The sequence below is a fragment of the Geospiza fortis genome, unplaced genomic scaffold, assembly GCF_000277835.1.
Source record: "Geospiza fortis unplaced genomic scaffold, GeoFor_1.0 scaffold121, whole genome shotgun sequence".
In the NCBI taxonomy this organism is placed as follows: domain Eukaryota; kingdom Metazoa; phylum Chordata; class Aves; order Passeriformes; family Thraupidae; genus Geospiza; species Geospiza fortis.
This window is the reverse complement of record NW_005054346.1, coordinates 1,501,282-1,525,065: the sequence shown is the minus strand read 5'-3', so window position 1 is coordinate 1,525,065 and position 23,784 is coordinate 1,501,282. Positions and strand designations below refer to the sequence as shown.

The window sequence follows — 23,784 nt, the reverse complement described above, 5'->3', positions numbered from 1 at the left end:
CTGAAGATCACAAAATGTTTCTGAAGATAGATGTAAGGGGTAGGATTATAAATTTCCTTTTAAACAGATCTTCCCAAGAAACAGACTTTAACTTCTAAGGCAGCTAAAAATGCAGCCAGACCAATGAATGTTCCTGCTTTCTCCAGAAATACAACATCTTTAAGATGAGATTTAAACATCCTTCCTCAAACAAAATTTGAAGATGCAGCTTTATGGGCTTCTCTTGTTCTCTTAGAATAGACCTTGTTTGCTCTAGTCATGTATCATAGCAGCTGAACACTTGAGTGTGTTCTTTATGGGCAAGATTTTAGAAATTCAAGAGCTTGAAAGAGAATGCTTTGAAAAATAAAGACTTTTAACATCTATCCATTTTTGCTTTGAAACACTTGAAAGACATTAAATAATATTAGAAGACATTAAGACATTCAGTAACAAATGCTTATTTTAAAAATTAGAAAAACTATTGTTATTGCTGAAAGCAACATAATTCTGATTTTGAAAGCTAAAAAATCCTTATAGAATAATTTTTAGTAACTATTAATTTTTAAATACAATTTGAAACAGTAAAAATTTATCTTTTTGTGAAACTATGTTGTTCTAGAAAGTCAGTAACCAAAAAAAGTAAATTAACCACATTTTCAGATGCAATTTTTTCAGAAGTTATTAATTTTAGGTTCCTAATACAGTTAGCCAAGCAATTAGTTGCAGATTTATGGCATTTTAATACTTTTATGGTGCATTTAAGCTGAACATGGCCTTTATGGAAATGCTGAGCTACTGCTGGACTTACCAAGAGTTCTTAATAAAACAAACTGCATTCCTAGTGCAAAGGGCCGCTCTCCATCTTCCACAGACCTAGCAGGTGAACAGAAAACTCCAGTGAAGGAACAGTCATAACCCATCATCATCCTGCTATGTTCTGGCTCCACCTCATGGCTTTTTTCTCAGCTACAGAAAATCTTTGTCTAAATTTCTTGTCTTTAGCTTCTACTATCGTTAACTCCTACTGCTAGGAAAAAAAACAGCCAGCCAGCCCCTCCTGGACCTGTTTAATCAAAATCTCAGTCATGCCTTTTGACCTTTTTTTACCTGTATAAGGCCTGAAGAATTTGATCCAAACACATTAAGGAATTTCAGAGAATCCATACAAAATGTTTATGGCTTGTCATGATAACTTTCTATTACTTCATTAATCTTAATTTATTTTTCTTAATATTTTTGAGGTAAATTAGAATTAATAGAAAACTAAATTGTTGAAGGCTGGACTCAGTTTCTGAATTTAACAAATCTTTGTGTAGCATAAGTACTTGGGAGTTACTTTAAAAAAAGGATCAGTACAAACATACAAACAGTCTCTTTAAATACCTTTTCAATTCAAGTAATACAAGATTCCTTCCAGTGGTTTCAAAGGAAAAATGTCAAGCTTACAAAGACTAAATACAAAGTAACAAAATTCTACACTGCAACTACAATTTTAGTAAACCACAAATTACCTACTGATTTTGAAATATTTTTACATCTTAATCTAAAAGTCTTAAGATTGACAGCTTCTAATGACATTGAAATACACCATAAAACACACAAAAAGTCTGCAGTCAAAGGGATGCAGCTATGAAACAGTTTTGAAGTCAAGAAACTGAGAAATTGGAGAACCAACTTGTGTCACATGGACAAAGCACAGTATGTGGTTTGGGACAGCAGGTGTCACTGTCCATGTGTGTGGGCCCCCATTTTTTGTACTGAGCATTACAAAATCCTGTTGGAGATGTCCCTTATGTACCTCACTACTGTGAAGTTCGCTGCAATACTGATCTTCATTTGCCTTTGCTAATTGCAATGCAAGGGCAATATATTTTTTTATTACTATTATTTTACATGTGGGAAATCCAGAGACAGAAGGAATTAAGTCAGAAGTCTCTGAATCATAATGGTGCTGTGCACACAATAGTTGAGGTAAGGCTGAGCAGCTGGAATTCTGATGTGCCCAGTCCTGGGTGCCTAGCTTCAATGTCCCAACAGTGACCCTTACAACCATTCTGTGGATTCTTTGAAAGGCAAACTGGAAGGCAAAATTCCTCAATGTCAGAAAAGGATAATTTTAAATACTAACTTTTTTCATTTGCATTTGAAAATCCAAACCATTGGCCTAAAAAGGTTAAAAATTTTCCAGGAGTTAAAAATTTTCCATTTTCTTCACAATGTTTTGCTTGTTTTCTCTTTATAGCACCTTCACCACACACTTCATGTTTCCTAAAGCAGATTATCATATTACATATTCTAGACACAAACAGATTTCACCCTATCCCTGTCATCACTTCACTCTTTAAGGATACACAAGGATTCTATTAACTTTTTAAGGACACACAAGCTTCACAGGCACTGGTGATAGCGGGCATGTCAAAAATACTTAGGAAACATCTCCGAGTTCTCACCTGAGCGTCACTATGACTGCTGATGGCTGGGCACACGCTGTTATAAGGGTTACAATGAAGAGGAATATGAGGAATGGGATGAGCGTGTTGCAGGTTCGGTCGCACTTCCCAGACACAGCGTAGCCGTTCTCATTCAGGTAGGTTTTGACAATCACCAGCCGGAGCTGACTGCGCTGGCCCACTGTGGGCGGAGTGATCACCTGGCGGCTCTGCACACAGGCACATTCTGTGTAATTTCTGACCTGAGAGAGCAAAAAGGAACATTTCCATGTGAAAAATATATGTAAGAAAGACATTGCAAAGAGAAATTGTACAACAGTCCTGTGATACTTCTCAGCTGAGAATCTTCTGCCTCGAGCATCATTACCCCAAGCACAACCAAAGTTACATCTCCAAGTAATTTTAAAGCTGGCCAGGACTCTCTGTGATGAGGTTGCTTTTCCATTGCTTTATTTCTCTGAGTTTATTTTTAAAAATCTGGAACATATTTGGGAAATATTGACAAAACAATTCAATCACTTCTGACAGGGAAGCTGGAGAAAAATATTGTTTCTATTGTACAACAAAAAATGTGAGGAAACGCTCTTCAAGCAGCAGTGAAAATGCCATATTCTGAAATTCAGCAAGCTGCTGACTTTCATATTCAGACAGTGTCTTCTGCCACATTAACGGAAGGCTCCCCAGATCTAGCCAAAGAGCAACAAGCTGCACTTTATGCTTGAAGCTCGAGTCCTTCCACCTGGATGTGGGCATAGATCAGGCCAGGAGCAAAAACAGAGAATAAAGGGAAGGCAGAGACTAAAAGAGTGAGACTGGAGGACTCACTGAGAGAATGGACAAAGAGAATGAAATTAAGATGAAGAGACTGAATAAAGAAGTAGCATTTCACAGGCAAACAGGACTGTGATTTGAACAAAGGGAGGAAGAGCTAGATCAGAAATCCTTCTTTCACCTTTATGCCACTTCTGTTTTCATCTGATGATGTATGGCAAAGGGGTTTGCAGCAGATCAGTATATTCCAGTGCTACAGAAGAAACTGGTCAGGACATATGTGAAGGTACAGGAACGAGCTTTCTGTTTCAATTTTTGCATTCATCAAACCTTGGACTACACAGGCAAGAAGTTACAAAATTGTCTTAAGATAGTGAATTTGAGCACTTAGACACCAAGACATGTCCAAATCATGGCAGTTTGTAATTTTTAACGTATACCTTTATGTGCATCCATGCCATCATGTAGCCTCATACTTTTTTTCCTTATGGGATTTAGCTGAACATCTTAATAATGTATCTATTTATCCAATATTTCACCTCCTATTTTCAAAATGTGACTTCAGGGTTTTTTTTTCCTCAGACTAAGAATATTCCACAACAAAGACGGAAGGACTCATATTTCATTTGGATTTTCGGCAACTATTATAGCTTAACTCTTTCAAAAAGGAGTCATTTATCTTCAAAACAGTTATGAAGTATTGATGTTATCTCTATTTTGTAATTAAGTAACTGAAAGGGATCAAAGATTTCACAAACATGGGTGACTAATCTGAAACAACTGGAATCCTTTTTTTCAGAACATTTTCCATTATACCAAACTAAATATATCCTAAATGCAACTTTTAACATCTTCAAATACAGATTTAGGCAGCCCATCTACAAGTAACACTTCTGTTTGTTGCTCATGTTCATCATCCAGAACAAGAAGAATACAAGAATAATGACCAACGAGGAGAAGTTCTGTTTAACTGACCTGCCCAACATCACTTGGAAACAAAGCCAATGACAGATTCTGAATCTCCACTCTAACATCACGTGAGTACCTGATTTCTTTCTGCAGTACCTCACCCTAAACTCTTTATTGCTTCCAAATGCAAACGCCAAATAGGAATCCTACAGAAATTAGACCTCTTTACTACACAATCTTTATTCATCACCAGCAAAACTAAGTCTGGGTATTAAATGAGAGAGACATAGCATGACAGAAGTTTTAAGAGTATAGGAATAGATATATGCATAAATATATATATATATATATGTGTGTATATATATATATATAACAGGTATGAACTGTACACTGGTATCCTTTCCTCTTAGTTTGAACTTTTAAATGGTTAATTTTGAAAACACTCTATGTTATAAACCTAAATCCAAATATTATATGTCAGCAACATTTTGTGTGTTATACAGTGGCAATGAATTACATTTTTTTTTGTTTTCAAAAGCACCATACAAAAAGAATTATTTAATCCAAAAAAGTTCCTTTTCCAAGCAATGTCAGCTCTATTCTATTCACCATTAGCTACCGAGTTAAAACTTCAGACCATGAAGCATCTTTTCTTAAATCATAAGATGCAGTAGCATGTTTCATAATCTGTAGAGCACACACTCCCAGAGTATTTCCCTACTAAATAAATAAATAGTGCTGGTTCAATATCAGATGAAATACAACAAGGACCAAGCCTGTCTCAGCCCAGGAAAACACAAATTAGATTATATAGACACTGAAATTTAACCACACTGTTAAATTAGGCTCACACTGCAGGCTTTTCCAATTGATCAAAACAATTTTCTACTAAAAACCAGCAAGATAATCTAAATAAGGAAAAAAAATTAAGGGAAACTAGTCTGTTCTCAGTAGCACCTATGCATGAACATGCTTTTTCAGACCATTATCCAGGTGACCTGAGAAAACACAGTGCTAAACCTAACATCCTCCTGCTTCACAGGCTGGCTCACAACTGCAAACTGAGAGACTGATACTTTTTAAGTAAGCTTTCTGGAAAGCACAATCAAGCCCTAAGAAAACCAATGTTTATATTACTTCTTGTCTTTCTTAATTATACTTTTCTAAAGGACAGACTGTAACAGAAGAATTTAAGAGTTCATTTTTAAGGAAACTAATATGACCATAATGCTCTGTTGATACTTAAGTCACATTCTACTTTTCAACTGTCTTCTTGTACCAAGTCTTGGAAACTGCCAAATTTCCACAGTTTGGTTTTACCAGTAGGATGTCCTTCTCCAGTTCAGCATAACTAGAATGCTGGGCTGTAACAAGCAATGTATTTCCAAGAAAGAAAGTGGATTATTAACATCTTTTAAGTTCTTTTTACTTGAGTTTGATGACAACCTTCATTTAGCCTGGAAGAGGTTTAGAAAAAGGCCATGGAACTAGCAGAACTGTTTTACAAGAGCAGAATACATGGGCAGTCTTTACCTAGCCAGGCAAACCACAGACCTATCAGTGCACTGGTGCAGGCGTAAGAGCTACTTGGGCAAAACGATGAGGCTGACACAAACACCAATGACTTCAAACAAATCCTAACTAAATTTAAACACCAGTTTAAAACACTTCGAACTACCTGAAGGGTTAAGTTCTTCCTTCAGTTCAGAGAGGGAGTAACAAAAAGCCCCAAAGAGCTCTAAAATGTAAGACTGAGCTTGAAGAAAGACAGTTTCACATGGCTGCTGAGTTAGATGACACTGACCCAAGGTACCCTCTCCAAGCCCTGCAGGAACAGCAGGCATGCAGGTCACTGCCACCAAGGTCTTTGGGGTCTGTACAGCAAACACCAGCCCTTCCTATCCCACAGCGTTTGCACTCACTCAGCTGGAGGATTCACTTAGTACAAATGAACTTGTGCCTCAAATTGGTGTATAACTAAAGGAACTGGGTTGGCACCATGCAAGAACAGCACTGCCAGTCTTTCAAATCATGGAAAGGCTCAGAGATGGACAAGGCACCTGCACAGAACTTCTCTGAAGCTCAGAGGAGGAATGCTTGAGCCAGGAACAGAGAAGTCTTCGAACTGCACAGGTCCCAAGGGGCTACTCAGCAGTTGTGTGTGGGTGGTGGGTGAAGCACTTACCCCTGTGCTGTGGTTTCCACCACTGATGCAGCCAGCTAGGCAAGGACTAAAATATGTTATTCCATCTGATCCACAGACAGGCTCGTACTCATGAATCTTACATCCACAGTTAACATTACAGCTTCCAGTCAGATTCCTGTGGGCCATGGCAAGAGTGGGACTGAAGAAAGGAAAAAGAACATGCTAGTAGAGCACACACAGATATCCATATTCTCCTGTACAGAGGGAGCAAACATCCTACTCATTAACTCTGGAACTGAGAGCTGATTATTAGATAAAGACTGTGTTAACTCTAGGTTATATATATGACTTAAACAATATAGAAGAACACCCAGGTCATCCTTGCCATCAACTAAAAACACAATAAAAGAAATAATACCAAAATTTAAAATTTGTATCATATTTGGCTAGGTGTGGTTTTCCCGTTTTTTTTTTCTTCTATGAAGTAAGACACCCCTATTTTATATGTCTATTCTAAGCTGTAGTAATTTCTCGTTGATTACTAATGAAAGATTCAGTGATTCCCGGTGAGGATTCTGTGAACTAATGTGAACTAATAGGCATCTTTTCCTACATAGCAACAGCTGTTCAGAAAACAATGCTTGTATGACTTATGTATTACAAATATGTGAAATTTACAGGAAGTTCTCCAGATCTGGAAGACTGCTGTGCTTTTACTAAATGTCTGTAAAGGAATCACCACTCTGCTTCCCTAGACCATTCCCCAAAATGTGGCCAAAGCCTAAATCCCTTATGGATTTGGACATATTTCAAATGCTTCTTTCCCATCCTTGAGTGAAGACAGCTTAAACACCTGCACCTACATGGTTCCCTAAAACTACATAAATCTATGCTTCAGCTTTGAGAGCTCTGGCCAAAATGCAAACAGTAGCTTACTTCAATTCAGTAGTCCTTGAGAACTGGTAACCATACTAATGCCTGAGAATTACACTGGAATGCATAACCACTCCATGCTGGGCACTACAGAATTAACTGTTCTGTCTTGTTTGTTCTGTCTCTCTCTCAGAACTGCTCAATGGTCAGTGCTGTTTAAAACTACCTCAAGGACCTCTGCTCTTGAGCAGATCAGCAGATATCCAGGGAATTTCAGCACCTCCTCAGCCAGGCAGGAGCTGAACGGAATCTGGATTGGGTTTGAGGCTGCATCCTCAAGATCCTGTACACATGCTCACAGACTGCCATGGCTGCCCTCACAAGGGCTGCTGTTGGCTTGTCCTCATGTCTGTGATGCATGGGCAAGGCCAGAGCAAAGATAAACAACTTGCAGCTGACTTACTGCATCCCAGCTACTCCAGGGACCACAAGGAATGTCCTTCTGTTCCCATCTTCTACCCCTGACTAGCCCAGAGGCTTGGCTCAGGGGCCATTCTGCACACAGTGACTGTCACCCATGCTGTGGGTCACCTCACCTCCTGTCATTAGTGGCACTCAGTAGCATGACTGTGCTCAGAGCATTCCACTTGACTGGTTTTCTTGTATTTATACACCACTATTTGCTTTTGCTGAATCTGCTTGTCTTCCCAGCTGTGCACTTCTGCAGACAATTAAATATTACTAAGTAGCTTTCAAATATTTATTGACTGTCTACTGATCACACAAATCAGGTTCACAAATTTAGCTCCTGGAGCTACTTTACACTTTATGGTCTAGCTGGATGCTAACCAAAGGCTTTCTGAGTGTTTTGTTTCTTGCTCTATAAACAAACAAGGTACACTTTTAGAAACAAGTTGCAGCTTGAGCAGAAAGTCAAATATGCAGGACTGGTAGTGGTTCTGTCACCTTCTCAGCTATCAGCTGAAAATTGTCATATTATATCCTGCTGGATTTCAGCAAGCAGTATGCAGCAACACATCATATAGCAACGGGCAGATTTTTCCAGTAATGTCTCAACAGAACTTTTTCTCCAATGGAAAAAAACACCAAATCATCAAAACATTCCTCAGGAACATACAAATTTCAGCAGCACAGTGACAAAAGTTTTTCACACCAACAGAAGAGGCAGCATTTTTGGAGTTTCATGAAATCCTAGTCAGCTTTCTGAGCTGGATGCCCCAGCTGCCTGAATACTCGGCATAAGAAGAGACTCCACAACCTGCCTGGGGGACCCTTGTACCGTGCTCCTGTTGACAACAGGGCATTGCCACACTGCACAGGACCAGGTCCAGGGACAGCCCAGACTGCCAGGGACGGGACAGCCCTTGTTCCACCTCCAACCTCTCTCACCCTGCACCACAAATTCTTCTCATCTCTTATCCTTCTACCACCTAAAACCCTTCTCAGGAGCAGATGGGTAGGGTTGTTCCACAGGCAGGAGAACAGACTCCCCATCTTGCTCTGCTTACATAGCTAACTCACTTCAGCTGCACTTCTGAACATTACCATGACACAGAGGTTAGGAAATCAGCTTTAAAAAAAAATGGTGAAAGAAATCAGGCATGCAAGAAATGAGAAGCATGAAACTGGAAACTGAACTGAGACCACTGTGATAATTTAATCTCAGGCGCATTTTTTGTTCATCCTGAAGACGACTTAAATTTACAGATACACAAAACAAATATGCTCAAATTAATAAGAAGTTACTGCAAGCTCTGTCTCTCCAGCTTTCACCACCTTTTGTCCTCTGCACATCACTGTAAGGCTTATTTGGGGAATTTATTTTTGTTGCTTTGAGCAAATACCTTGCAGAGAGGTTTGTACACAAAATCATCTATTAACTGCATTCCCAAAAGTTCATTATCACACAGTTGTAAGAGGCTCATGCTTTCACCTTCATTACTTTCACTCTTCACTCATTGTTCACTCCTCTTTCAGTGGTGGGAAACAAATGAAGGAGTTTCAGTGCTGGGGACATGAAATCTCTACTAACATGTGTCTGTGTAACCCCATTTTCATCATATGGGATCAACCATACAGCACATACTACAACAGATTTCTTGAACACTTCTTTCAGGAAGGAATCACTTTTTCTTGAAGGTATGCATTTTTCTGGAAGTAAGCTGAACCAAAGCACTCTACTAATCCTGCCTTCTGGCCCTGCAAGGCTGCCTACTCTCCGCAAGGGAAAACAAAGCATTTATCCCTGAATTACAGCACAGCACATCACACATTTACCTGCATCAGCCATTAACAGCAGTTTCTTAGGGAAATTGCACCAAAGCTAGTACATCCTGCTCATGAGCTGATCTGTGGGAAAAGCTGCCTAGTCTCAATGCAGTAGCTGCTGTAGAAACATGGGATGTCTGAGAAAGAGCTGCTCTGCTTGTTTCAGCAGCGCAGATACTGCCAACTTGCAACACTGCTGCACCTGAGCTGCCAAGGACACCAGTCACACAAACAGAAACCAGCCCCAAATGACAGCACTTCCTGAACTATTCTTTCAATTACAAAAATGCTGCTCCTTCCATTAATAAGATTCAACTGCAAGTTTGCTAAACATGTGCTGGGACAAAACCCAGAACTCCATGTGCCAAATTGCATTTGTTCACTTCTCAGGGAGACTGTTCTGTGTCTCCACGACACAATGCTAGTAGTGCTGATAAAGAGAAGACCTTTATTAGATGTGACTAACAATGTAAAGGACTCTAGTTCCTAACATTTTTTTTCTAAGTCATGTTTTTCTCTCCAACTATTACTCCAGGGAAGGTTTGTGATATTAAAGTGAGAAAAGGGAAAATATAAAATGAGATTTATTGCCTGAGTTTTTTGAGCTGTGACCTGTTATTTCACATTCTCAGGCTTGGACAGAAACATCACTGTACTGGCAGTCAGTGAACACATATATTGGGTAAAAAAAAAGTGGACCCTCTTCCCACAAGGTTACAATTTAAATGAAATGCAGTTTAAAAACAAAAGAAAAACTATATTTGGTAACATCTAAACAAATAGCCAAAGTTGCACATGGTTTTACTGATATCACTGTAGTAACCTGGCTTTACTGATGCCACTGTAGTAACAGGACCAAGGAAATACAAAGGGAAGGGGATAACCTCACCACCTAGTTTCTATAATCTTAATATTTGACTATAGGATAAAAAGGATTATCTTAATTTGATAGCAGTATTTTTGGTTTGGTATTGAAGGACTTTCTGGATGGCAGAGATCTGCAGTCTCCTTGTTGGCAAGCAGCTGGAATTGCAGCAATGATGCAATTTTTGTGTAGCTGTCAAACAAGGGACCCTCTCACTGTGTTAGCTGGATTCCTTCTTTGTTGTTATTGTTCTGATCCAATTAGTCACTGCTTTCAAGTTAAGGGATTGGACTGGCTGATTGGACTGAAATAGATACAAGAATAACAGAAACACACACTGTTGATACAAGAGGAAGGCTGTAAGTATTTTTATGTGAAATACCTCAGCAAGCCAATTGCACACTTTAACTAAACTTTTCTTGCACCAAAACAACACAAAGCAATCAAAAAGAGTCTATGTTGATTCATTACATATCAGAAATGTGAAAGGTAGAACTGAACTAATCCAAGAATCTGTCACTGTGAGTAAGCTCACCATGGACGTTGTTTTAGCTGCCTTATACGACAACACATGCAAGAGACAGATCTGAAAAACCCAAATCAGCTGATCTCTGCTATTTCCTTTTTGTTCAGTACTGGTGAGGCCATACCTGCAGTGCTGGGCTCAGTTCTGGGCTCCTCAGTAAAAGACAGACATAGATGTACCAGAGAGAGACCAGTGAAAGTCCACTAAGATGATGAAAGGACTGGAGCAACTCTCTTCTGAGGAAAAGCTGAGAGAGATGAGACTGTTCAGCCTGGAAAAGGCTCACGGGGATTTCATCAATGCCTGTAAATATGTGAAGGGAGGATGCAAAGGAGACAGAGCCAGGCTCTTTTCAGTGGTGCCCAGTGCCAGGATCAGAGGCAATGGGCACACAGTGAAATACAGGAGGTTCCCTATAAACACCAGCAAACAGTTTTCACTGTGAAGGTGACTGGATGGTGACCCAGGTTGCCCAGGGAGCCTGTGGAGCTCCCCTCCTTAGAAATACTTAAAAGCCATCTGGACTCTTGTCCAGACCATTCACTCATTCAGGACTTCCCACCTGGATGCTGTTACGGAGCTAAAGAAGGGATGCCATATTGTGGTTTGACATAAGGCTCCTTATACTGCAATTCAGACATCAAACACACCCTCAGAACAAGGCTGGGGCACGGAGCAATAGGTTCTAAAATGCTGAGATGTATATAATACAGAGGTGCCCTTGATCTTCCTGAGAACAGAAATGCTGATGACACACCAGCAACAGCAAAACTGCTTGTGCCCAACATAAAACAGCAGAAAATCCTTTCTAATATATTCTAATCTGTGCATGCCTGCAGGTCCCATCCACTTCTTTGCAGCTGGTACTGTTAGAAAAATACTGAGTTACGAAACATATTGAATTATGAAATGTCACTGCCTACTTTTCTGAGTACTGGCATGCACATAACTTCTATGTTAACTGAAACCTAGTTCACCCCTCTCCTTTGTGGTGGTTTAGGGCTCAGTTCACCAAAGAAAAAAACTGTATGCTTAAATGTATAAAAAACCAACAGTAGAAATGATCATATTTGTCCAGAAATCATCCTGCAGGGTATGTCTACACTGCCAATGCATCTGAGATCTCTGGGTTGGTCCCAGCGCAGATAGGTCACATATAAGACCTTGCCATGTTAAGAGTAGAGCATCATTCAATATATTTATCCCAAATCAGGCACTCTGCTGCTTTCCCTATCCAGTCTTGCCCATTGAACTGACTTTGATATCCCTACGTTGCACTACAGTCAAAGTAGAGCATGAAGTATGTGTTTTATTAAATTCACAATGAAAGCATGCTTTTTTAATTCCATGGCCAACAACATTCTTTGATGGCTGAGTTAAAGAGTTGCATTCTAAGTAAGTAATATGAAACTATCAAATTATTGATCATGAGAGTTAAGAGAATGCTTACATTTCATATATTCAAGACTAATTTATGTGTAGTGCTGCCTTTTTACTATCATTTTGATAATAAATGTGGACTTTATCTCTGTGTTTAAAAATCTGAACCATGCTTTGTGACATACTGGTAATTCTAAATTTCTGATGATATTACACTCAATATGATTTTTATACTGATTTCAAAGAGTTTATATATATCAATAAGTTGTGAGAATTTGGCAATTACTATTTCTCACCTCTTTTCTCAATAAGAACAATTACATGAATGTGGAAGGAAGTAATGTACTGCAGATTTGCACAACAGCTGTGAATTGATACTTATTTCAATTGATGCTATGTATTTACTGCAAATGTTATTACTTAGTAAAAAAAATTAGATAATCTAACAAATCCGGCATGAAGGCTATGAGTTACATGACAATAGTACACCTTGTCTTCAGTTTAGAAACAGATTTAAATTAAATGGGACTTCTCCAAACACAAAGGTACAGGCTTCTCATTAGTCAGGCAGGTACATTCTGACTTGCCACACAGATCAATTAATTCCCATCTGAAATTTATATTTTCATTCCTATTAATTTTCATCATCTACACCCACAAGCTGTCACAAACATTAACAGCAAGTGGGCAATCAAAGCATTCCACCCCCTTCCCATCCCTCTTCTCTCCTTCTTCAGCCCACTAAGCTCAGATGAGGGTGTATCACCATGCCACTTCCTCCTCCTGACAGCCCCTCAGCAGCAAGCTTTAACTCTAGGTCTTAGGAATACAAAGGAATAACAGCTTTTCATCAGCTCTTGACTTTCAGCTGCTGGTTTTCTTTGCTCTAGCATTAAGGTTTGACAGCAGTGCAGTAACACCCAGCAACAAGCAATGCAAAACATTCTCTGTGTAAACAGAGCCTATTTTCTTCCTCCCTTGCTTCCCATTTTACCTCTTTGTTTTTCACTTGCTATCCCTCTGCCCCACTGTATTTTTTCTGTATTTCATTATCTCTTTTCCTGCTCCACACTCTACATTCTCTTCAATGCTAAAAGCAAATACACAAATGGATCTGATGCACAGCACCTGGTCATAATTAAAAGGCAGACATGCCTCAGATGTAAAAGCAAAGGGAAAAAACATTGCTTCAGATAGGTTCACACTCTCCGAACATTTACTCTGTTCCTGTGTTTAACCTACATGAAGAACACAATTTTGAGGAAAATCTCATGTAAAAAGTAAGAAAGAAAATAAAAGCTTGTGATCAGGCTTCTACAGAATCCCATTCCAGTGAGTTTTACCATATTGCCTTGCCTCAAATATCCTTTTTCTTTTCTTCATGCCCTTCCATGCATTTCTTAATTCCACAGCCCAAATACCTTACTCCCAAGTCCTTCCTACATCCACACCTTCTTGCTCATTGCAGTCCTCTTCACTCTGTCTATAACTTTAGGGAATATGGTCTAGTTGCTATCTTGATGATGATCCAGCAAGCACCAGAGGGCATTCACACAACTAGTAAGGGGTTCAGAACCAGTGCACACCACTAATGTCAACAGCACATGCCCAAGTGATTCCTCTCAAATAGGGACTGTAAACCTAAAATACTATTAAGGTGATAATTAATAAACCCATTCAGAAATAATCTTCACAATCCACTTAGTTTTTTCACAATTTTTCATGAGCAGAAAACATTTTGAAACACTTAAGTAAATTCTAAGTAATCTACAGAGGACACTATTCTTTTTTTTCTTTCACTGAAGGCCATTCTAATGCATTTTCTCACTCCTCAAGAAGCTAAGTTACTACATAAACTGCATTTTAAATCATATGTAAGAAAACAACAGCCACACACTAGCAGTATGTGCTTATATCACAATACTCAATTCTCATTCGAACTGAAATGGCTTCTTCAGTACATCAGCTATCATCATTTTTTACATTTCTAGATCAAGCTTATTGGAAAAATTTGGTTTTGCCAGAGATAATCACCCAAGATACTTACCCAGTTGTGTAAGGTATATTTATTCCCCCTAGATTAATGCTTTCACATCCAACAATGAAGAGTGTTGAAAAGCACAGCAGAGACACACCACTGCAGATCATAGCCAACTTTGCAGACTCTCTTGCACCAAGTTTCAGCTTTTTTATAATGTAGCCACCTAGGACAATACCAACACCAGCACTTGGGACAATAATCACACCTGCCAAGAAGAAGTTCAAACAGCATTAAAACAGGACCTAGAGAAGTGGCATAAAACATAAATATTGGTTTCATTCTGTAATTAGATGACTGCAAATGCTGCACTAAGATCTCCATTGTCTGATTCTCTGCTAGCAAACTGAGTCAGACTTTTCAAACCTCTGGAGTGTTGTCAAAGAATTTATAAAAGCCTCCTTATCATATCAGCAGTTGCCAAAGCACTATAAGAGAACTGTTGTGCTTACAAGCAGAAACATTGTTTTGTATTTATTTTAGAATGGAGAGAAGAGCTACATATACGTCCAGTTTAACCACTGAAACTGGAAGAAATCCCAATTTGGACACAAATCTTCCTCCTCCCATCCTCATTATTAATTCCAGCAAAGCACAAGTGCTAACCTCAAGCAGGACCCCAGAACCCTGCCTACCTGGGGTGCACACCCAAGCCTGGCTGCAAATTCTGCCTTCTGCATACTTTACTCAAGGTGAATAGCACTTTCCCAAGCAACTTGCATCAGGACAAGAGGAAATGGCCTCAAACTGGGCCAGAGGAAGTTCAGGTTGGACAGTAGAAAGAGTGGTTAACCATTGGCATAGGCTGCTCAGGGAGGTGGTGGAGTCACCATCCCTGGAGGTGCTCAAGAAATGGCCAGAAGCGGCACTTGGTGTTTGTTGACATGGTGGTGTTTGGTTAAAGCTTGGACTTGATGACCTTGAAGGTCTCTTCCAACCTTGAATCTATGACTCCACAACTCCTACCTCAGCGTTCCAATTCATCTCTCCACATATATATGTGTGTGTGTGACCAAACACAATTTAAAAAATTAAGATAATAGAATTAGGGTGAGTGTAAGACACAAAGATATGCCTACGAAACCTCTGCTGCTGCAGTCATAAGGTTCAGCAACATATCACCAGGTTGTGCCCACTTGTCAGGTCCTGAGGTGGTGGCAAAGTCAGCAAATGTCTTGCACTTTTCTTCCCTTGTCTTTTGCTTCTCACTGACATGTGAGCAGGTCTTTAATTAAAGGCTTTGCCAATAAAGATGCATTCCACACAGACATGGAATTTGAACTACTTTGAACTACTACTTGGCAGATGCATCTACAGAGATGTTAAACTTTATAATCCAAATTGTTAGAGATGCTAGTCTCTTAAAGAAGCCAGTAAGACTATTACTTGCAAATACCTTTACGATTATTGCAAAGCATACTCATTCTCTGCTAATATGTCTAAAGGTGAAAGCAACATTATATTTATCAAAATGTTGAGATTGTGAAAGCAAGAAAACAGGGGAAAACAGCTGGCACCTTAATTATCCTGCCATTACCAATGACATTATAGAACAAAATATCATTTCAGAAGGAAGATTCTAAACAATAAGTCTTCACAGAATCAAAACCAGTCTTTCCTCTAAGAGCAGAAATTAAATGTAGAAGCTGCACAAGTTCAAGACATGATATTTGGCACACAGTGTTTTCTGATGATTATAAATGCCAGGGTTGTTTTAAAACTGAAAGAAATTGGCACTTAATTAAAGAATTGCTGCTTAGAAGACAAAAAATTGCCAGCAAAATCTCTACACGAAGAGATTCAGGAAGCACATGTACTCAGCTGGCAATGTGTGTATTAAGCATAGATGTAAATTATAAATAACACATAAATTCTCCTTTCACTAACCAGAAAACTTGTGAACTTGTCATGTCTTTTACTTTATTAGCCAGTAGTAATCTAATACAGAATTTCGAAGTTTCCCTTTCCCATCCTTCCTACAAAAAATACTTATAAAATTAACAACTGTTGACTCCAATGCTAAGTTTAAGGGCTGGGATTGTAGAAGCAGCACTCACTTGTCCTTGTTGCACATGCAGCCTGATACATTTAATCTTCCTCTTCTGGTTCATTTTAATAGCCTTTATCAAGTAATTTATAACAGGGGAAACAGCAGATGTTAATGACTTCACACTTTAGGCAAGGCCACACTAGTTTTACCTCTGTTAATGTACTGGCTGTTGAGTATTTTTTCTGGCAAAAATGTTTCTGGTTTATCTCGGGAATGAAGTAAGTTATGGTGCAGCCATCCCATCAAGACTCATTACAGTAAAACTCCTGTGCGTGTAGCTACTCTAAGCTTCAGAGAGCACCACAGTCCCATGAGTCAATGTTTCCTCCTTATATGCAGCACACAGGGATTTCATGCCCTGAAGAAAATCTCATCCCAGAAACTCTCAAATAAAAAAACACCTCATGGTGCTTCTCTGACTTTTCCCCTTCCCACTCTAGAAATTCCATGCATTTCTTCCAGCCACTGCAAGTGACAAATTCTTCCCATGTGAGGTCTATGTGCCCTCCTTCTTCCTTCTGCTACTTTTTGTCCTTTTTTGACTGACACCCCTGGACAGCTTCACCCCATACTCCACCTGTGTCCCCACAATTCACTCCACTCCATCATTCCTAGGGCACAGTGTCTGGAAGTATGAGGAGATAAAAGAACTAACCTGCCCAGCAATCAGCAGTTATTCTATATGAGAAGCACTATGGAGAATTTTAAAAGATTATTATAAAGACAAGTGTCTTTGACACAGCTAGAAGAGAAGGAAACTCATCTGCATGACAGAGGCCCCAGTTCTGCACAGTATTTTGGCCTCCTTTAGTAGCCAAGTTCTCATCTCTCTCAGTCACAGAGGAGTGTGAAGCTTTTGTGGTCTGTAGCTCCGTTAAAAGTTGGACATGGCTGTACATTGGTACAGCAGGGGTCTCCTGAAATGACTAGGAGAGAATCTGGAGAGTTCTGACTAGACTAGGTTGTTGTCTCAATGTAAATAAGTAAATAAGGAGAAAAACACCACCCTGGAGGAGAGAGATAACTGAAGGATGGGACAGATAAACAACTTTTCGCTAAGGGGGAAAAAAGATAAAGATATTTTAAAGATCAAAGAGGAAGTAAAATTCACAGAAAAGAAGAACAGTGTTAAGAGACCTTTTAAAGCACACAAATTGCAGTCATGTCTATGGTTTTTCTAGCTTGTTTTTGTTGATCTTTTTCCCCCTTGGAGAGCATCAACAAATGAGCATCTGTCTAGGCCTATGCAAAAAAAACCAAAAAACCAGCCCTTTAACAATATCAGTGGGTTCACATCTTACTAAAACATATAACAAACATCAAAAAATAGTCTGAATATACAACCAAATGCAGAAAGCTGGATCCAATCACCTGTTTGAATGAACACATTTTGGCTCATTCCTAACTGACTCATTTCATTAGCCAAAGCCAAGCTTGCAAGGTAACACTATGTGGCAATGCCTTACCAGTGTAGATGCTGGCATTGGAAGCTGGGATGCCAAACTGTGACTCGATGAACTTGGGAATGAAGGTAATAAAAGCTGTGACAATGGCACTCTCAGCTGTGTATGACAAACTCACAAAAAGGAATGTCATGTTGCTTAAGATCCTGACAGCTGCTCTTGGAAGCTCTATAAAATGACAAAAATGACAAACGAATGTTATAAACAATGAGTGAGAAACAAAAGCAAACTGAAACAGAACCAATTGATTTTCTTTGAGACAGACTGGCAATAATGGCTTGCTAGCAGCTGGTACATTTGCTAGATAGAAGGGAGAGTGCATACTTGGGATTGCAGCCCTTGCTCCCTGCTCTGACCCCATCTCACTGCCTTGCTCAGGGCCATGGTCCCACTTGGCACAAACAAAACTAAGGTGTGTATCAAAAACCCATCTGAAAGAACAGACAGTAACACCACAACAGAAAGAAAAACAGCAATAAAATGTAGAGAATTTGCAATTATTCTGATATCTTGAGATTTTCTGTGAGATAACATATATCACACTGCTGAACTGACAGTACTGAGATTTGCACTCCATAGGAGGAAAAAAGACCCTACACTCCCCCTGTTACTCTCTGCTTCAAGGACCATGATTGGAAAGCTGGGGTAATAATAATCTAATTTGAAAGGGGAACCAAAATATTTTTAGTTAAACATTTTTCTACATGATTTAAAAGGATTTACAATGATGCAGACAAAGTATAATGAAAAAATTACATCAATGATATCAAGGAATCTCAACATACACTACATACAACTCAATATTCTCAGAAGGGATAAAGCAAACAATTAAAAATGAGAGTACATCATTAACTTAAATTGAAAACGTATTCATAGATGTTGCAATTATTCTCAAATCAAATATCAAACATCAAACCCCCATGAAATTGAGCACTGTAGTTAAATTAAACATTTACATACTTTAAATTTAGTCCTGCAGTGATGTCAAATTATCATCACCCTATTCAGCACTTTTTTTATTAAATGCCTTGATTTTAAACACGTCTTCTTTTCCTTGGGGCTTTTTTTACCCCAGATCAAATTTTTTTCAAGTGTTACATCTAAGCTACTATAGTTCTGATTTTTTTCATTTGCTTTTCACTTGGTACAGAAATAGAATAGTGCTTGAATGAAAGCCAGTTGAATTCAATGACAAGAGCACCCATTAGAAATACATGTTGAGCAAGAACAACTGAGAATTTTACTGATGTTAAAAGTTGTCAAGACAAAAATCTGTCTCACTTTCTGCACTGACTCCAGTAGGTTATCTGTATAAAAGCAAACAGAATTTCACTTGTCATGTCAAAACTTGTCAAGCTGCAAATTAGCACTTAAGTTGTCTGACTGCATCCAGTATTAGCTTATGCCAGTTGTCAAAATTTATACTGAATTTCATTATGAGTACTGGGTTTATAATTTTAATGTAGCCAAATGCTCTCCTGCTACATCTATGAAGAAACATATTAAACATTAAATACAAAATCTGGTGGAAATAACTAATGAATAAATCATATTAAGAAGCAATCATATATTATAATCTTAATGGTTTTTACCACCTACAGCTTTAAAAAATAAAAAAAAAGGTGGTGCTGTTTGCAATAGAAACAACAGGAGTAAGCAGTTATGACCATGCTAACGCTGCTGTGAGAAAGGAGTCAGGAAACAGAAAGAAGGATTGGTCCTTCTGGAAACTGAGCTACTTTGTGGCAGCTGCTCACCTGGCTTTAAAATGTGGTAGAAAATAAGGTATCATCACAGCGAGAAAGATAATTTTATTGGGACGATGAACTGAGTGTTCTTTGTAGAAATTAATTGGGAGTTCTTGGCCGAGAGCTGAACTCAAAGTCTTTGCTAAATCGATTATTTTAAAGTCTTGTCCAGACATCATAATATGTGGTAAAGTTTGCCCTTCCTGATAAAACTGAGCTTCAGGAAAAAGTCTGCTTTAGAATTTTCAGTCAACTACAGAATTAATTTGGCAAAGAACTGCAGAGCTAATGAACATTTTGCTCCGGCGCTTGTATGTAGAGCTGTACTTCTGTTGACTCCTACTTACATCTCATCTGGAGCACTCAGGCTAAAGGTCATTATTCATTTCAAAACTAATTAGTATTTTGAAATGGGATTTCTCCTGTTAAGTAGATAAAACTTAATGTCTTGGAATAAGCACAAGTTCCCTTATACCCATCTGAAGGGCTCTTCAGAGAACAGCTTTGCTGATTACTATAAATTTTGGCATGAAATAAAGAGTTTATTTCTGCATGCCACACTAATGCATGCCACCTGGAGCACTTAAGAGTTATCTTAGGGGTTTATAAACAGCAATTGTCTGGCATACAAGGGAAAGTTGCTATATAGTAAGAAACTTGGAAATTAAAACAAACATTCAGAGTTATACTTTCCCTAATTTCCTCCCATAATCATCATCAAACCCTGTGTGACAACATCTGTACTACACTTCTGAATTTTAAAACCTATAATAAAAAGGTACTGTTAAGTAACTCATTATCTTTCAGCCACAGTAACCATAGTAAAATGCAAGAATGCTAAAAACTTCAAGGATCCTTTAGACTACATAATCAATCATGCTTTTAAAACATTTCTATGTCAAATTATTTTTGTGTAGCTAGCCATAGGCCTAGGTTTTGATTTCAAGGTGATTATTAAACCTATCAGGTTTGATTTTTTTGAAAGACATTCTTCTCAAAAGACATTGAATGTTTTTGCAAATTTGCATCAGAAACGCACTACAGAAATTGCAATTTCCCTCATTCTGTCATCTAAACTAATAAACCTCTATCAATTACACTCCTAGAACTAAAACAATCTTTTAGCATAGCTGCAAACATGTTTATACTTCTGTGCAGTAACTCAAATTTTAACATTCCATCTTTTTTTTCTTTTTCCCCCAATAACCTAGTATATTACTAAGAGTAAATTGAAACCTGCCTTGCTGGACTGGTTTGCTAGACTACTGGCAATTTTCTTCCTTTCATGATCTTTGACAGTATTTTTTCTCTGGTCAGTATTCTTTTTTTTTTCCACTCATGTGTTGGACCATTACTTGATTCATGGTAAGGCAAAAGCAAGAAAAATCTGCAAGTAATACAAGTATTCATAAATATTTCTCTAAGCAAAGCACTGTAAACAAAATTTCAATAAAAACTCAACTAATTCTGACTTCACCTCCTTTTTCAACATTTAATATAGTTTCTTTTATCCCTGTTCCTGCATACTCAGCCCAGGGCAATGCAATGAATACAATCAGGTGAATAAATCATTCCAGTCTACAGCACTATCCTTCTGCAATCCATCAGAAAAGTCTCCTGTAAGAAAAGTCTCCTAGGTGATGTTATGATGCTTGTATCCCCATCCGTGTGTTCTGTTTATGCTGGATATTATGTTCTGTGCCTTCAAGACTGGCTCTGAAGAGTGAAAGTTTTGTTTTGGTTTTGCTATCAGCCGCTCCCCCACGGCTGGCAGGACACAGAGACAGGGCAGTACATGGCGCTGCTTTTGCTTTTTGCTTGGCTTTTCGCTTTGCTCTTGCTTCTGCTTTGCTCTTACTTTTTGCTTCTGCTCATCAGTTAGTTTAGCTAAGCAGTCCAAATTTTTCCTGGATTGGAAAAATTTACCCTTTTTTTGGACCGACTCGAACCTGCTCTGGACTGGGACCTGGGAACACTGAGAGTTTGCACCCTGTGGCCGCAGCAGCTGCACCAGCACCAGAGGGACTGATAACAGAGCGACCACCCCCAAGAGAGGCTTTTCTGAATTTGTCATCTTTTTCAGAGCGGTGCAAGAGTGGTGTCATCCAGTATTGTTCATTTTGTGTGCTGGGGGTGCTGTGCCTGTTAAATAAACAGGTTCTTTCCACTTCTCTCCGAGGAATCTTTCCTGAACCGGTTGGGGGGACAGACCGTGTAGGTTTGCTTTCTGGAGGGGTCCCCTTCTGGAGGTTTTCTCCCAGATTTGCCCTAAACCAGGACAAAGAGTGAGGCAGATATTAGCCAGAAGACCTCCCTTCTGCTAGTGCTCCCAGTCTGGACACACTACTCAAGCCTGCAGTTCTGGACAGGGCTGGCTCCACACCAGGGTCTCAGGGGCAGCTTCCATTCTTTTGCAGTACAAAGCAGAGCCAAGATTTGAGACAGAATCTCTGGTTTGTTTATCAGAATGGAAACCAGCAAGGTGACACACAACTATGGCAAATATAACCTGCATGGAGCTAATCACTAATCTCCAGAACAGTATTTCGTTATCTACTCACACACATTTAAACAACCTCATGCAATTGTCAGGACAGGCCTTAAGCACCTGGATGTTGGCTGGATCATTGAACAGCCCCTAATATCCCATCAAGAGAGAAGGGGTTCAGAGCCAGTTTGATTATTACTTAATTTGATTTAGAGCAAGTCTTCAAGGCTCCAGTTAGCACTGCTCATCTCTGCATGGAGCAATGCCAATTTTTTCTATTTTGAGCTCTTCAGGACAGCCTAAGAAAGGACAAGAGGGAACGGCCTTGCTCAAGGTCAGTGGCACTGCAGGATCTCCAGCCCATGGTCTGCTGAGCCCTCTGACATCCACAGTGCCCACCAAGTGCCCCCACACACACAGCCCCCTGTCTCCTCCTCCTCTTCTGATGCCTGTCAACTGATCTTCAGCTAGCACAGAAACTCCAATCCAGTTCCTTGGCAAAGCACTTCAGTGGGCTTATCCAGCCACCACAAGCCCCTCAGGAGTTTCTTTCATCTCTGCTGATGCCCTGACAATCATTATTATCCTGTCTCTACCCCTCACAGGAACTCACCAAGAAAGGCACAGGACAGCTGGTAGATGTGACAAGCCAGACAGGAATACTCTACATTTAAAAAAGGGCTGTACATAGGAACAAAACAAAAAACTCCAAAGGCTACAAAATACATGTAATTCATTAGATTAATTATTTGATTCAAATTAGATCAGTCTTTTATAAGTAATATATACATTTGCTTTCTTTACACTGCTCCTTTATTCAATTGCACAGTAAGTTTCATTATAGTGGTAAGTGAAAGGGACTGCAGATACAATTTCCATGGAACAAAACCCTAAGGGTATCTAGGTATTAAATGAAAACAGTAGTTTTGTCTGCCCAGATTCACGTGTTATCTGTACATATGGGATTGAACCATGGTTTATTCATTATAAAACTTCTCTAGCTCACGTAATCTACACTACCTCTATTTTTCCCAATAAACTACATCCAATTTTCTTCCTCCTGTGACCTACTTACTCTTTTATTTAGTACTTTTGATACCTGACTCAGAAGCATGCTTCAGCTCACATTTTCTACTTGAAACATAAGTAAGAAAAGACTGAATTCCAAGCCCTTGCAACTTGAAACAAGTAAAAAAGCAAAGTTGTATCTGTATTTTTATCTGATTTCACGTCTGTCATGGACCAAAATAAAGCTCAGGTCACTGAAGTTTGAGGCTACTTGCAGATGGAGCCAGTTTTGGGGTTATTTCTTCAGCTTATACTGGCAGTCAGTGCAGAAAAAAAGACTTATGACTTTTTGATACCTTTTCATTTGCCTAGAGAATTAATTAGGATATTAGGAAAAGTAAGAACAAGACAAAAATCATTTTGCCAGGCTTCTCAGGTAAGATGAGATCATATTCGAAGAAGAAAATAGTTTGTTTCCTTACCAAAGCTGCATAGATTTCAGAGATTTGATGGCACTGACCTCTGTTATGGCAGACTATGACATCATTGATATTTATTAGTATAGAACAGAAGATATGACCCACTAAATCAACAGTCTCCTGGCTACTGCCTAAGTGGAGTTTCTGCCCACAGTGCTATAAAAAGATGAAGCTCTGAAATTCAATGGAAAGTATAAAATGTTCACTGCGTCTCAGAAGAAGCAATGCTAAATGACTTAGACACATATGATCCTTTTTTCCTTCCCATTATAAACAAAATTACCTCAGCTGAGAAGCTTGAAGCATGATCTTATTCCAT

The 23,784-nt window shown here is 39.0% G+C and overlaps 1 protein-coding gene across 1 annotated transcript in view; it reads right to left on the bottom strand.

Moving 5' to 3' along the window:
• Positions 1 to 23,784, bottom strand: part of SLCO5A1 (solute carrier organic anion transporter family member 5A1) — a gene marked incomplete at its 5' end in the record, with an annotated part of 73,119 nt that overhangs the window by 8,488 nt on the left and 40,847 nt on the right. Inside the window, 5 exons of the mRNA XM_031058625.1 lie at positions 791 to 855; positions 2,433 to 2,674; positions 6,298 to 6,457; positions 14,239 to 14,437; positions 17,746 to 17,910. Of these exons, the coding sequence (XP_030914485.1) occupies positions 791 to 855; positions 2,433 to 2,674; positions 6,298 to 6,457; positions 14,239 to 14,437; positions 17,746 to 17,910 (831 nt within the window). The remainder of the gene's footprint in view (positions 1 to 790; positions 856 to 2,432; positions 2,675 to 6,297; positions 6,458 to 14,238; positions 14,438 to 17,745; positions 17,911 to 23,784) is intronic.